Source organism: Artibeus jamaicensis, unplaced genomic scaffold (genome assembly GCF_021234435.1).
Source record: "Artibeus jamaicensis isolate MK-2021 breed Jamaican fruit bat unplaced genomic scaffold, CSHL_Jam_final contig_490, whole genome shotgun sequence".
Lineage (NCBI taxonomy): Eukaryota > Metazoa > Chordata > Mammalia > Chiroptera > Phyllostomidae > Artibeus > Artibeus jamaicensis.
In genome coordinates, this window is record NW_026521861.1 from 5,876,540 (window position 1) to 5,893,621 (window position 17,082).

A 17,082-nucleotide genomic window follows, 5' to 3' on the forward strand; every position below is an offset into this window, starting at 1 on the left:
AGGATAATGCAACTTCAGGGACCATTTTCTCTGCAGACCAAAGAATGAGCTGCATTCCATCAGCCCTGTTGTTCACACTAACGTGCAGGCGGAAGGTGGGAGGAAGAGGCTATTTCTACAAGAGGACCGTGCTTCCCATCAAGCTTTAACTTGCTTAGATCTGGAATTTTAAACTAAATGGGGAAAGGCAAATTTCAAGCGCCATTTCCTTTTAGCAAATCGGGACTTCTTATATCAATCTGAGAACAGCCGACTTGCTCCTGGTCCAAGGTGCTCACACTACGGTCATTTCTGCTAAAATTACTGGGTCAGTAGAATTTGGCTTCAAATTCCATCAAAAATGTCAGCATTGTCATTCCCCCCCAGCACAATGGAAGATGACAAGAGAAGCAAGGAGTAAAAAGAGCTACAGAGGAGATGATCCATCTCCATACGCTCCCGAGTTCCTTCCCCTAAATTGGCACATCTTAAGGCTACTGGTTTGCCAAAAGGAAAATAGTAATCCTATTATGATGAACATCTGTGATCACAGACAAACTACTCCCAGCTCTAACTGTCCTGATCTCAAATTCCATTATAAAAAGAAACTTACCTTTACCTAAAGGCTCCCATCTAGCACTGTGCTAGTAACTCACATGACTTGGCATGCAGAGGGGCTGCATGTCTGACTTCCATTCTTTGGGACTTTGGTCTCTATCAGTTTGCTGCTCAGCAGGCCAGCTACGACCCTGCAATTAGCAGCAAGGCACGTAACTGGAGCTCTCTGCTAATAGGTGAGTCTGGGATGAACCTGCAGGCAAAGTCCCAAACTTTGCCTAATTATTTTATTTATGTAGTGTCTTCATTGGTGTAGCTACAAAAGGTGATTTAAGTGAAAACTGTTGTTAACGTTGGTCGTCTGCCCCTCTTTCTTCTGGAGAAAGTGTGCATTTCCATTTGCAAGTCACTTTCTTCTTGTTTTGAAAAGAAAAACGAGAAGACTAGGACAAAGAAGAATGAATCCCACCAGTTTTACTGGGCATTGAGCCAGAATTACAGCAAGCGCTGCAGGAATAAAAAGCAATAGATTTTAATTGGTGCCTAGGGGTGAAGGTCAGCTCTCTGGGAACAATGGGCATCTATGGTAGTAATTGACTGATTCCTTGGCGGGAGTCGGTAAATGTCAGCCGTGCTCTTCCAAATGGAATCACAGAGGGCCTGGGCCCCAGAAACAAAGACGGCATTAGCTAGTCAAAAAAATATGTAAATCTGCTGGTTAAATAATGCATTAATAAAACATAAGGGCTGGACATACGCACAAACACGCCACATAATGTACATTCAAAAGAAAGCAGACATTTCCCAGTATTAGACAAGTGCCTTCCCAAGACCCAACACGTTTTTCCCAAGCATTAGCCAGCTCTCTTCCCGCACAGGCTCTGGAATTTAAACACTATCATTCTTTGAGTCAAGCCAGATGGGTGGTTTGGCTCCTGAAGCTACAATCAGCCCAGGAAAATTGGGGTTTGCTGAAAGAGAAATCATCGGTATTTAATAAGTTCTAGATATTCTATCTTTCAAGAGAATTTGGGCCGCTTTTAGGAAGTAGGGGTGGGGGAAGATGAGCTACTAGTCATAGAAACACCAGAAGCCCCTCCTCCCCTGCTGACCCCCCACAACTGCTTCTCTTATCCCTTGTTTTGCCCTGTGCTTCTCACTTCCCTGTGATCCCCAATATTTACCTACTACCCTGGTGCGGGCACTCTCCTAGCATTCAATGGGACTATATTTTCTAAATTAACAATTAGAATAAACCATCTGTCAAAGGAGTAGCTTTAGGATGCCACAGAGTAGGACGCGTGACATATATTATCAAATTATTAAACTTTCAGGAAATGAAAAAGGCACGGTACCTGCGCCAATGCGCACCCCGAACTCACTTCTCCTTACACACCTCTCCCTTCCGTCGCCGTCTTTGCAGACAGGGCCCTGTTTTATGCATATTTGTGTCTCTACCGTCCAGCACTCAGTGGTGCTTCTTCACCTAAATTACACTTTTCTGTTGTGAATGTCACACCAGGCGGCTCCGCGGGATTGCTGTCCTGACTATTCCAGCCTCCAGTCTGCCCCAAACCCCGTCATGTCATCTGGGGCTATCATGTCAGTACCAAATGGCAGTTAGGAAAGGAGTCAAAACAAGCCAAGACCAGTGGCTGGCTCGGAGCCAGCATTAAAAAAATGTGAATGCCGTTGTTATTATCTGTTTCAAATTATATGGTCATGTCTTATTGGCACAAATCATTCGGCATCTTCTGCCTCACACTGCTCTCTAATTGCGTCCTGTGGCAGATAGGAGCTGTGTAAGGGCAGGAAAAGGTTCATGCTTTTTAAAAAATACTTGCCAATGTGCTTGCAAAGAACTGGGCACGGATAAGATATTCAATAAAATATGTCAACTGAGTTCTTCTTAAAACTCACCTCCAAATCTCATCAATAGTTTTAATTGACCACTAATTACTTAAGATAAATGCTGAATATCTCGAGCCCATAAGGCAAGTTTTAGTTTTATTAATTTTTCTTAATAATGTTACCACTGCTCATTTATTGATTTTACAAGCAACACAGGAAAAAAGTTTATAGCAATTGAAAAGAAATTATGCTATTATGTTAGAATTATAATATAATTAGATCATGGAGACTGGATTTTTTTGAAGTCTAATTAGTCAGTATAGCCACATATGAATGGAAATTAGCATATTTTAACAGTCAAAATAGGCACATGATTATTATTTGCAAATCAATCAAAGCAATACCATGCACTGTGGTCTGTGAACACTGGTTTCTCACCATACATGCACTGAAAAATAGTTTTCATTTTTTCTCCTTCTCAAGTTGATAAATACCTGCTTCTCTGTGAAGGCTTCCTTGAGTCCCCAAAGACAGAGTTCTATGTACATACCTATTATGATACACAAGGTCTGTCCTGAAGCTGTTTCTCCATCCATCTCCTCTACCAAACTGCACATCCTTAAACGCAAAGACGCAGTCTTATATGTCTATACCACTTCCTAATTCTTAACAAAGATCTGCCACAATATAGCCATTTAATAATTTTGGTTGATTTGACAAATAACAGCAAATAAAGGCATGACCATATATTTTGAAACAGATAATGATGGTAATGAGACTAACATTTTTCAGATGGTGGCTATGAGTCCCACACTGTTCTTGGCTTGTTTTGACTCCTTTCATAACTACCTTCTGATGTTGAAACGATCATTCTCTTTTATTTTACTGATAAGAAAACTATCAGGGAGAGGTTAATAACAGAAAAGCCAACAAATGAAACCGTGTCTAGAGGCTTGCAACAGGCATGTGGCTTAGCTGGAATGTGAAGTGAGGCAGACTGGCTCCAGGGTCCATGATCTTAACCTTGACACCAGAACGAATGACTCGGCCAGGCTGAAATCCACAATGACCACCTTCCAAAGACAAAGTGTAGCCCCACAGTGAGTGCATATAGGTGCTGAGTTGGTATGCCTAACACACGCAGAAAGCACACATCAGTGGGGGAGGCCGTTCCCCAGAGGGGTGGGGGAGAGAGCATTAAAGGACAGATGTTCACTCATCACAGGGAGGGGCAAGGATACTTGATTTGGGGGAGCCGGGGAGCCCAGATCTAGGCCTGCTACTCCCCCACACTTGAGTCGTAATTGTGCTTTCCTTCCTGGGAAAACTAATCTCGGCCACAGCCATCAACATCTTTTACCCCTTTGAAAGCCCTCAGGAGGAACAGCGAGATAAGGGCAAATTGTACTCCCTCTGAAAGTCTTAATAAGTTCCTGGTAAATCGGCCTTGCTCTCCCTGCAAGATCTCGGGAGATTCTAAATCTGCTGGTGGAAATATTTATGATTTCATTATTTCTTTTTCTTCTACCTATGTCTTCATCCTGCTCTTTGTATCAGCTTCCTGTCAACACTGTTCTGTTACTTTCCATGCTTCGTAGTATCTCTGCCATCTTCCCTCTTGGCTTGACATCTGTGCTTTTCCTCCCATACATCTCTTTTCTTATCTGTGAGAGGTTGTGTGTTCAGGGTGTTTTATTTTCCCCACTCTTTATTCTTTGGATTCATTGTCCTTTTCTCCTCTACAGGCATGCTCATTTCTTGGTGGCAGATGCTTTCAATCATGGCAACGCTTAGTAGTCTAGTCCCCAAACAAGCACGCACAGCCCCAAGCAGTCAGAGAAGAAATGGCTCTTCCCCACCATCACACCACCTATCACACTGCGGGCCTTTACACCTAGAAGACCCAAGCCCATCCTGTGGCCTACAAGCTATAATAGTTTGTTCCGCAAAAGTCATTTTAAGTAGTTGACTTGGAGGGACACAGAATAAAAAACATGCTGGAGTTAGAGGCCCGGTCCACCAGGAGGCAGATGCCTAGCGGAACGAAGGGACAAAAGCATCGAAAGAAAGTTTGGTCAAGAGAAAAGTCAGGCCAGATGGAAGCAACTTAGTACACATGGAAGCAACTTAGCCTTTGAGGCCAATGGTGCTCTTTTAACTTCTCCAGGGAAGAAAAAAAAAGTAGTTTTATTAAAGACCCATCGACCTTCACTTTGTTTTCCAGGACAGCACCAAGAGAAAGCGTGGGGCAGATCTGATATATTGCAGTGCAACGTCCCCACCCTAGTAAATATGGCAAATTTCCTGGAGCGGCTGGCATCCATCTCCATCCATCACAAGAGCAGCCTGGGCTGTTCACTAGAAACAAATGTTCTAGATACAGTACGTCGAACGCCGGATGATGGAAACCCCTGAGAAACCACAGGGAGTGTGTTGGAAGCAAACAGACCAGAATGTTGAAAAGACCTCTGACCACTTTCCACAACAGAGCGTAACTCGGAACCAACCTGAGCTAATGCATTTGACCTTCATAAAAGGGTAATGGATGGGCATTTCACGTCAGGCCAGCCAGGCTGCAGAGAATACCAGTTCTCACAAAGACAGATGGTGAGGCAAACATAAATAAGTATGTAGGTAATAGATAACTAAGTTTGTAAGCCTGCTCGCCAGAGCAGGTTAAGGCAGGGAGTCTGTTACGCGTATCTGAAGAGGGATCGGCCTCTTCACAGGCTGCTGTTCCTCTGGGAGATGCTGCTTCCCAGGCGGCAGGGGTAGCCCGCCCCATCATTCCGTCAGTGGCGTGAGTAATAGGCAGCTTCCGGCTCCACCAGGCTTCATAAATATTTGCAGACCAATATAAGCTATCTCTATCCTGATGAATTTCATTTGTTAAAAAGGAATATATCCAAAAGACAAAGTTTTATTTATTTTTCCTCCCACGTGGTAAAGAAATACCAGCTGAAGCCAATTAGAAGGCATTATCTAAACTTAAAAAAAATGTTGATCTGAGGATTCATCTAACATACTTGTAGTACCTACCTATTTATCTAGCCACTACCTATACTTTTTAAACATAAATGTGGGTAATAAAATTCTGAATTATAATATCAACATCATATAAACTTGATCCTCATACAAATATAACTTAGTTTTTTAAGGCCAGCAATTCATGAGTAATATTTAATATATTGGATGTTTATTATATGTGATAGACACAACATCTTACAAATGAGAAGTAACAAATAGGTGATACTAATTATGCAAGAAACTTCTTTCCAATAAAAGAGTATTTAAGTTTTACTTAAAGCTACATGAAATAGAACAGTAAACTACTAGTTAACTTGATCAATTCTGAGAAACCAGGCATATTGTGAGCTGATTTTGTTGTTTTTATTTCTTTTCAACATAGTTTTAGACACACTACAATTCAGTGAAGGTACCTACTCTGTAACGTACTATGCTGATATCAAAGAGACTGCTTTTTTATCTGTGAATGTTATCACAGGTGCTTTGGCCCTACAAAATAGCATCAGGTACCTGGGCGTTTGAGGTGTGGCTCAGTATACAAAGGGGGAACGGTCTGGGTCAGTGTTATTTCCCAACTGTGTTCTGTGGGGCCTAGGAGTTCCCGGGGGGCTCCCTAGGGCTGCCTACGGACCCCCCACCCTACTCAGAGGGAGCTCGCTAGTGGGCGTGGCTCCTGGCACTCTGCCCCGATTTCAAACAAAGCACTTTGCACTGATTATTCTGTACCTTGTTTGAAACCCAGGGGCCTGAATGACTGTTGGAAAATCACCCAAAGGACAAAACCACGGCTGTGGCACGCTTTCTTGGATTTCGTGTTACTTTGGAACGCTTGTGAATAGAACAATGCTTAATGGACTGAAACGGTACAAACAGTACTCAGCCGTACCCAGGAAGGATCAAAAAAGATAATCTCTTCCGTCAGCCATCCTTGCCGAGGTTAAGTACAGGGAAGCGGTAGCATTGATTCAGTAAAAAAGTCACTTGCGTTGAAGTTTAGAAAATGCCATTACCATTTATGTCTCTGGGTTCATACATCACACTTCTTTATGAATGAAACATACACTATTTTAAAGAGATGAGAGGCAAAGGCGTGATCTTGTGTACCGAGAGACAGATAAGAGAGTTGGGGTGGAATGAGCAAGTGCCAGGTGTCCGCAGGGGAGATGTCACGCACCCCCTTTGATGTATTATACAGTACACTGGCTCCCCGTGGCCTCCACAGATAATGCCGAGTGAGTGCTATGCAAAGTCCTGGCACTTTAAATATTAATCATGTTCTCCTTGGCTGGAAAAGATAAAATTGTACATCATGGCCTAGAAAGGACTAAAACCTGCAGGGATATATATTTTTAAATATCTTTGTGTATTCACTTGAAAGAATTAATCTTATGATTAGATAAAATAAATGAGTCAAAGTTGCTTTCACAAGGTACTTTCCTTTTCAAGGCCCAAGCCAGGAGTCCCAAACCCAGCCTGAGTTCAACTCCAATCCTCAGCTGTGGTACCTGCTGTATACCAGCACCTGTGCTTGTTAGTGGCTACACAACAGATGAAGACACTTAATAGACTCTAGGACTTTGTATTCAAACGGGCTGGGGGTTAGACAGTCAAAAATAACTATAAACAGAAGAGATGGGAGAGGGGTGTGGGGGAATAGGTGAACATGGAGGGGACTACGAAGTACGAATAGACAGTTCAAGAATAGCCGTGGGGAGGTGAAGTGCAGTACAGGAAAGGGAGTAGCCACAGAACTTACACAAATGTCCCATGAACATGAACGCTGGTGGGGGGATTGCTTGAGGGAGTGGGGGTTGCTAGGTGGAGGGGGGAGAGGGGAGGAAATTGGGACAACTGTATTAGCATGATCAATAAAAAGAAGCAAGAGAAAAGTGTTAGAATAGAAAAGCAGATGCCTGGGAGATAAGAGAGAGTTGAGAAAATGTCGTTAGTGGATTTCATTAGATTTTTATGGAATAGGTGGCATCCGAGGTTTACTTTAACGGTCTAATGATCTTAGCTTTTAATTCACCAGCTGCATTCAACCTCTCAGGCAAGTCACTAAACTCTCCAGAACTTGGTTTTCATGTCTATGAAGCAGAAAAGCGGAATCTGAATACGCCCAACATCTCTTAGGTTCTGATTCGATGATTCCAGAATTTTCCCTAAGAGATGCTGGCAGACTCTATCAACCACTTCTTTCTTGCCCCCAAAAGTTGTCACACACATGATACAAACCACCCCAGCAAATGACAAGAAGAATTAAGCAAGCCCAGGACATAAAGACAAGAGGCAAGGAATCAATAATTAAATGCTAATTTAGAAAGTGCCACAAAGACTATGGTAATTAAAACCTAAACATCTGGAGAAAATACAGTGTTTAAGATTGGCATGTACCAAGAGACCCAAAAGAATGATCAATGTGTTCTGCGGCCTGGAGTCCTATTTATAGGATGAAAGTCTTGGAAGGGTCTCCCCACAGGGAGCAGGGATGATACTAATGGAGTGAGGAGAACACAGAAGGAGAAGCAACAGGAGCTGGAGTGGGCGCGGGGAATAGAGAGAACAAATATCCCCTAGTTTTGTCTTTTTTTCTTTGTTGGAAACACCATATGCAGAGAACACAAGGATCTAACAACTAAATGATGGGCTAAATGAAAATCCACGTTTTTAAAGAAAACCCTTTCTCGTTCCTTCTCTCTTCCAATGAATTCCTCCCAGGATTTTACATTCTTTAAACCTTGAGGATGTTAACAACGCCTCATGAAGGGAGAACAGCTAAGGTTGGTGGGGGCAATGGGAAAGGTATGGTTGATAGATATACACAGCGTATAAAGAAGTCTTCCTTTCAGGCAGAATATAATTATAAACTCAGTGAGAACGAGACTGGAATTTCAGCACCGATTTTTTTCCCTTCGCTACATGTATGTTGTTCTCCTCAATACCCTCCGCATCTCAGCTGTTCGTTTCAGGCATAGTTTAAATCACCTTTTCTCTCAGAAGATTATATATCCGCATCCAATGAACCACTGACAACACCAACAAGCATTGGGACTGGCCAGGAACTGGGGGTCGGGACTGCTCTCCCTTGGAGACACAGTGTCACATGGCTAAGCCTGCCTATCCTCTGCCACTGGGGTCCACCCCAGCCTTGTTCTTTTGAGCCCACCTCACATATCAGAGGCCAGGGGCAGGGTTCCTCCTGAAAGAGAGTACGCGTGAGCGAGGATAAAACTTCGGGGCAGATTTTCTATGTCTCTTGGTCAAGATCTTCTATCCTGACCTGTGAACGCACGACGGTTTTACTGTAACAGACCTATCCAAGAAAAGCTGCTGTAATCTACAGCAGACAGCCAAAGGGCGATCATCAATTTAAACTAAATAAGGGCCTGCTTTGTTCTGGACTCTGATCCCAGTGATGTCCCTGTCAAGCTGCCCGCAAGGCCAGGGCACGATGCCCACTGCTGGAGTTGTGCTGACTGAGGATCTGCACTGGTCCTCGCGAGCAGCTAAAAATAGGAATAAAAGCATGAAGGCAAAACAGGTTTCTGGGACTGCGGGACAGTTACCCTGCTGCCCGTTTTATTCCATTTGCTCTCACAGATGTGAAAAGCAAACAGAAGTATCTGGTACAAAACATGTTAATGTGTTCGATAGCACCCTAGAGAACTGAAAGAAGTGATGCGACCCTTTAAAGGAGCCGGCCTTTCCACGGAAGGATGCAGAAGTCCTGGGAGAACTGGAAGGAACTCAAGTGCCTTTGTCCTGCATAATTAACAGAGCCTGATTCTTCTCTGCTTCTCCTCCTCCTTTGCCTCCTTCTCCCCCCTCCCCTCTTTTTTTTAACATAAATTTTCATTGATCGGGGAAATATATTCATACTTTAAAATGTTGTGGAGGTACTATCTCTTTGGTCCAACTGTGTCCCTTTGGGGGGAAGAAATACATTTTTCATGGTGATAAATTCATCTCATAAGTAGAAAAACTGCACACAAATTCACTGTTATGTCAACTTTATTGATTTTTTTGCACCATTGTAAAGACCTTCATCATCCTCCAATATTTTTTAAATCTATCAACCTCGCAGAAAGTGACCCTGAAGGCCTTGTGTGTCTGCAGAGGAAAAGCTCCCTTCTCTGCAGTTCCCCCACAAACACTGTGATTCAAACAGCTCAGGCCTGACTCTGCTTCTGGCAGGTACCTGTCCTAGAGGAAACTGCTCTCTCTCAGTTATGGGCAATGCCTTTGTTTCTCAAGTCTTGATTTTCAGGGAACTGCCCCCAGCCAAATGCCCTCTTCTAGGCCTCAGATAACTGCAGAGTAAGTGAGTACGCAGCCTGGTGGGCACTGGTGCTGTGTCGTGAGCGGGTTCCACAGCAAGGCTCTGTGCGGCTTCTGTCTCCACTTTCCTTCCTCTCTTAAGAGCCACGTCAGGACGTCACAGTCCCACTCGTCAAGTCCTGCTACTGCAAACAACCTTGGAATCTCTAGGTCCTGACCAATTCTGCTGCTAATGAAAAGGCTGTGCTTACATGCAACATCTGACATCTTGGGTTTTTAAATCACATTCTTCTCTAACAGCGTCATTAAAAGAGACTATCGCTGGATTAGAACAATTCTCAGGTCTCTTCCATTAAATGTCTTTGTTTTGGCCTGTATCACTCTACAAATGGGAAAATATAAGTGACTCACCCAAAGTCCCCTGAGAGGCAGAAGCTCTCTCAAGGCAACTTTCAATGATAAGAACTCATACAGCATTTATTAGGAGAATACAAGACCTCTAAGGGTAGAGTTCTGCCTTATTTCCCTTTGTATCCTGTGGTGTCTACAGTGTGTTGATTGCTAAACAAAATTTACTAAAAATGTGAACTCGAGGAAAAATCAGTAGGGATTACAAGAATTGATGCAAGGCCAACAAGCATAACTAAAGCTCGTTGTAAAAAACAAAGGATATAGGTTCATCTCCTCAATTTAGGAGATATATAAAGCAGATCAAAATTGCTTACACGTAATTGTTGATGATGGACCAATAACCCGCCAATAAGGGGACACCAGGAAAGTTCAGGGTATATTTCTAAACGTACAAGGATGACACTACTGAACTGTGCTGTGTAGCACTGGTGTGATACTGTGGCCATCAGCCAAATATGTGTATTTACATTTAAATTACTTGAAATTAAATAAAATGTAAAACCCAGTGCCTCAGTCATACTTGCCACACTGCACACACTCTGTAGCCCCAAGTGGTTCATGTCTACAGTATTGGACAGTTTAGAGAAACTTTTCTATCGCTGTAGAAAGTTCTAATGAATACTGCTATTTATAGAGGATAATCACTACTATTACCTCCAATAATTATATGAAGAAGGGGGGAGTGAGAAAAGGAGAATAAAGTGAAGAGAAAACATTGATTAAGCTTAACTACTCTGTGCTAAACACTTGAAATGACTTATTTCGTATAATCCTCACAAGTCTCCTCCTGAGGTAGGAACTATAATTATCCCCTATTTTAAATTAGATGACACTGTACTTGGAGAGATTAGGTAAATTTCCATAGTTGTACACTTGTTAATTGGCTTAGAGGAGTTTATACTCAAGCCATCAGAACAGAATCTAGGGGCACCTGATATATTTTATGCTGCTTCTGTTGAAGAACTTGAAATACTTAAAGCCAGAGGGAACATTACACTTGTGTAAGTGGTTCTCATCCTAGACACACACCAGAAGTATCAGGGGAGCTTGCTCAGGGTATAGGTACCTGAGCTCCTGTCCAGAACAACAGGGTGGACCAACACTTGCACATTTAGGGACCACCCAGAGCCTTGAATGTGAAGCCAGTGTTGAAAACATCTATTTAGAGATGTTCTCACCCACCTTTCACAGTCCAAATAAGCAAATGTAGACCCTACCCAAGGCCACTAAAAGTAACTACTGACAGGTCTGAAATGAGAACCTCGATATCAGTGCAGATTCCTACCAGAATATGGCTTTACTAATGAATAGCACTTTTCTATTTCCTGATGAACACTATTATTTCATATAATTCATGTAATACTTAGAAACTGTGTCAGAATTGAGAATTTGACAATGCAATAATTTGACCAAATAACTCTCCTCCTGAGACAAACAGACCTTTCCTATTTAAATGCAAACATTTTCTTCCTAAGAAAATAACATCCCTCTCAGAAGAATAATGGGAGCAGTATAATGTACTATGACTGCCCACCAAGAAACCTGAATTCTAGTCCCAGTTGCATCCATAAATCTGCAATGGGAACTAAGCATTTTCTTCTTTTAAACCTTAGTTTTGTCATCTGTAAAATTAGGGAGTGGTATTTGCTGACCTACAAGGCTCTTTCTAGCAGAAGCTTCATCCTGGCATTTGTATACAGGTTGAATAAACTTTAGAAATGAAACTTCCAACCTGCTGTAAGACAATGTATTTCTTTCAATTCCAGTTAATCTATTTACTCCATGTCAGGGGAAAACAGAGAACAACAAATGAAAATCTCTTTTTTTTCTGTTTTGTCAAGGCCTGTTCTGCTTCTTGTCACTGATTGGTCATCGGTCTTACAAGAGTGCCAGCAGCGTCCATTTAACAAGACTCATTTCCTGTCGTCACCTTTTGGAAAAGGTAATGATATCCCTCCCGTTGCCCTCCTACAGTCACAGCTGCTGATCTGCAAATTACGATGCGTCAGACACTTCACCACCTTATCATTCATCATCTCATCTATGCCTCTCTTCAAGCCGACCTGTGATGGGTTTTTAGGTGGCTGGAGAGGTTAGTGAACCAAGACAGAAGTCACATCACAAAGACATCACATGCTGAAAACACATTTCTTACCTTACGTTTGTTGGTGGGACACACGTAGAGGTAGCTTAAAATTGTTTTCAACCCAACTTTATCATTCAGTTTCTCATAGGTTGTCCCATAGTCGGTGGACCTATAATACAAAAGGAGCATTAATGAGGACAGAAGTATACGTCATTTGGCTGCTTGTCAGCATAATGTATGTTTTACGTAGTCGAGCGGCTCTTGGAAGGTTGCTAAATGATTCATGTAGTACATAATGATGCTTAATTATGTACACAGTAGCATCATGTGAGTGGTTAACATTTGCATTTAAATTGAATTGGTAAAAACGAAAACTCCATCTCTCTACTGCTCCTTAGCATATGTACATTGCATAACGAATGTGGTTAATTTTAAAAGATCAAGAGATAAGCACGTCCCTTAAATTGGCCAAAGAAATAAAGAGATTTTACTTAGATTCGACATTTTGGAACTGATGCTTCATCTTTGACATAGTGGAAAAGCAGGTTCTCCAGATTTATCTACAAATTGTTTTTTCTTCCATGAGTCATAGAATATATGGTGGGTCAGTCCCTTCAAAGGTCATTCAGTCTTTTCCTATTATCTAATAGAAAGAAAATGTCTTAATATATGAACCTTAACATGTTACTGGGCAGTCTTTTTCAGTGTTAAGCAAGATGGAGTTGAGAGAGATTACTTCTTGGCACTGACCCTCCCTTTGTGGAGATTCTTTCCTCTTTGTCTATCCATTGGTCAATAACATTAATTCAGACTAATAAATAGGCCTTAATCACCTCCTCTGTGAAAGTCTATTACATATTTCAGAATTATAATCTTGTTAGATCATTATTACCATTATGGGCAGTAGAGAATATTATCTGTACTTGGGGAAAGTGGATGAGAGAACTTAAGTGACCCATTCAAAGGAGACAGCTGATAAGTGGCCAGTTAGAATGTGAATGGAGGTATTCTGACCCTAAGTCCTGTGTTACTAATATTATACCACAGCTCTTTTTTTAATTTAAAGAAAACAGATATAGATGAAAGTTCCTTTCAGCCTTCTTTTTACATATAGGAGATTTTCAATGCAATTCATTCATTCATTCATTCATTCATTCATTCATTCATTCATTCATATTTGTAGAGTTCCTAAAAATGTAACAGGCTCTATGCTAAATACCGGGATACAACACATTGTCCCTACTCTCAAGAATCCAACAGCTTTACTTGAGAGGCAGGTATATAAAGTTATAATGTGTTAAGGGCAATGATACAGATAAAAATTAACAAGGCTTAGAAAATAAAATTAGTTTAATTAGAAAAACACAAAAATGTCATCATTTTAATTCATCTCTAATATTGATTAAAGTTACAAATTTCTACAGGCCAGAAAGAGTAAATAGAAGATGTTCTTGCGAACAATCTCATCACTGTGCACTAAGAACCTACCCCCAACCAGACACCAGAATGCAAAAGCTGTGCAACATGTGATCCTGGAATTAAGAAATTAAAAATCTATTCTGGCTGGGAATACAGGGTATGTTTACCCTAAAAAAATATATACACACACACACACACACACATACACACACACACACACACACACATATATATATGAATGACTATCTATATGCATTACAAATAGTCAAAACTTCATAAAATTTAGATGATACTTCAGATCACCAAAGACTGGAGTATTATGCAATGATTTTTGGAAAAACCACAAATCTTGAAAATGGAACATGGGTAGGACTTTAGAAAAGGGAAGAGGTAAGAGCACTATAACCTAGAAGGCACCGCCAGGAACCTGCTTTCTTCAGGACCATTTGAAGAGGAAGCCAGAACCCTTCCCTAAATCTTATCTACGGACCACATTCATCTTTTCTCTAGTTAAACTCATGCTGAGGTGAAATTTCCCCCTCTTCTCCAAGAAATATCTGAGACTCATCTCCTGACTCAGTGCAATCTTGGTGTTTAGCATTTTCTCTCCCATTCTTAACCTGGTGTCACTGGGGCAAGTGAGAAGTTTGAAGGGTAAGTAACAGGGGAACTTTCTCTTCATAGTAAGACTTCTTTGCCTCAAAAATTGTACTAGCCTTTCTCTAGCTCCTTTTCTCAGATAGCTTTTTGTATTCATTATTCTGAACAACACTTACAAGTTCAAGAACAAACAAATGCAAAATCTACATGGCGGTGGTGATGTGAGAAGGACAGAATGTGGAAATATTGTTACATTAATAATTTGGCCTAGTGATAAGGGGAAACCAGTAGCACTATATGCTGGGGATGAGAAAAGGGTTCACTTTTCCTGTGGGGCTAACAGGAAAGAGGGCTAGAGAAGCAGGGACTAGTCCCTAGAGATATGGTGAGTAGCGTATGTTTTTACAATTTTTATCAGCTTGTCCCCTGAGATAGTCAGTGAATATTTTTACACTAAAAATACTCTACAAGGGCAAATAAGGATTATTCTATAAGGATTCTGTATGAACTCATCTTCATTTGTGTGCGTGTTTAACTGAAATCCCAATGTAATGATATGATAATGGAGGAACTAGCTCAGAAGTACATTAGACTTTTTTTCAGAGAACTTACACTACATTACTGGATGCTTTCCTCTTCTTAAAACATCACCAGTCTAGACCCTCTAAAGTACTTGCCATGACTTTTTGTGCTATGTCTTGCCCCTTGATTTTTCAAACCTCAAAAACTAAAATAAAATTTGTTAATTCTCAATTTTGGCAACGCTATGTGTTTAAACATTATGGTATTGTAATCATCAATAGACAGTAAGGAAAAAATGACAAATTTGCACAAACCCCAAATGGCATAAACTGACAGTTGCCAAAGTCTGTCCCATACCATTAGAATTAGAGTGTTGACATGTGTCGTGGATAAAACTGACATTCAGCCGGGACACATGGGTACAGTGGTAAAGAAATGGAAACAACCCAACACTTGCAGAGCAGTTGGAAAATGTTTACGGAACCAAGTTCTCTGAGTAGCACTTGTGCCAACCTCACCACATGGCCTCTCCCCTGGAGGCCTCCTAGAGAGTCCAGCAATCAAAAGATTATGGGCTGGCACAACAGAGGTCCTCAAGGAACTTGCTCCAACATCAAGAGGAGCCCCTGTTCTGATTGGTCAGTGCCTCAGCTAATCCCAGGGAAGGAGAAAGTGACCTTGGAGAAGGTCACCCTGGAAGGCAATTCTTAGTGCCCATCTGCGAACCCTCTTCACAGCTAACAGATGCTTCCAGCTACCTCTGCATGGTCAACTGTGGGAACTGCAGTCTCCTAGGGATGTGGGCTCTGAAGGAGCAGAGAGACAGACAGTTGAGCAGCAGGCTGGCTGGTGAGCCAATGCGCTGGCTGTTAACTATTTTAAGTATCATCCCTAGGAACGGGGGACAGAAATATTATATTATCCAAGATAAAAAAAATTAGGAAATGCTTGATTAAACAAAATTTAATGTTTCCTTACATTGGAACTTATAAACTTTATTATTCTATACTGACATAAATTTTAATACTCTAATAAATACCATGAACCTCTTAATGGTCATATGTCATGCAGCATTTTCCAAATAGTTTTGATTATAACATCCATTCTTGAGTGATATGTAATGAGATAAGGGTTCTAAACAACATACTTTGGCTAACATAACACCAAGTATTTTTAAAGGAAAAGAATAATTATGGATCTTGGCTTTATAAGGGAAATAATAAAATCTTTAAAACAAATCAAATTTGTAAATAGAAAGGCCAGCCTATGTTAACCATAAAGTGCTTCTTGTTATTAAAGCAAAAAAATGAGGAAATAATCTTTAATAATTACATATCATACAAAGACAAAGACGTATTTAAGATGCCATATAAGTAGCTTTGAATTCTCAATTTGTACCATTTTTTAAGACATTCTAGAGCAAGCATTTTTTTAAGGTGTTGTTTACAGGTTGGCTTATCTACATATGAAAAACAGGGCTCCTGTCAGTATCTCTGCTTTACTAGAAAAAGCTAAAAGCTTCAAAAATAAGTATTCCAGGAACATAAATATGCGAGTGATTAAATCGGAGCTAGAATGTTATTGCCTTTGAGCCTTCATGCCCACTTTACCCTTTCCACAAACATATCTTAAACTGTGACTCCGAGAACAGCTGGAAGCATTTCTTTTATTTATCTACCACATGCATAGAGCTGCTATTTGTTGCTTCAGGGGGTGGAAAAACCACGCTGAAGGCATGACACCTGCCTTCTAAGAACGTATGATCTCTCTGAGGTGGCAAACTGTCCCTCGTACTTGAAGGAATCAATACAAGACAGTACTAGTTTCCACAAAGAAATAAAATGCATGATTGATTTCCTCTGCTATAATCTTATACCATCCAATAAAATAAACAAGCACGGGATCACTTGTGATTGCATTAGACCATAAAAAGTGCCAACACAGTGGCTGGCATAAAACAATCTACAAATGATAGCTTTTGTTATTCATGTCATCACTCTTTTTTTTCTTGATTTTTTTCTGTATTCTTTGCCTAATGCATACTAAAATCCATAACATGAACCCTCAAGGAAAATCTCAACCACTAAAAATGACTGAGATTTAATTTGTAGAAAACAGAAGATATCTGTGGAGCTATTACCATTTTTAAATGTAACTGTATCATATTTTCAAGGACGTGTGTTAGTTTTGTGTGGAACTTAGATTAGAGAGGTAAGGGTAAGAACTGAAATTTAAGAGCTCAAGATTTCACACACTATTTCTATAGTAAATGTGCCAGGATTCCATTGCTTAACTGACTATTATGCTTAAGAAACCTAAGAGATAATAAAATTTAATGTAATCTAAACATT

The 17,082-nt window shown here is 40.8% G+C and overlaps 1 protein-coding gene across 9 annotated transcripts in view; it reads right to left on the reverse strand.

Annotated features, from left to right (window-relative positions):
- SORCS1 (sortilin related VPS10 domain containing receptor 1) overlaps window positions 1–17,082 on the reverse strand; it is a 485,244-nt gene that overhangs the window by 210,007 nt on the left and 258,155 nt on the right. For all 9 annotated transcript variants that reach the window (XM_037165612.2, XM_037165607.2, XM_053668607.1 and 6 more), the window contains one exon: window positions 12,260–12,359. In XM_037165612.2, the coding sequence (XP_037021507.2) occupies window positions 12,260–12,359 (100 nt within the window). The remainder of the gene's footprint in view (window positions 1–12,259; window positions 12,360–17,082) is intronic.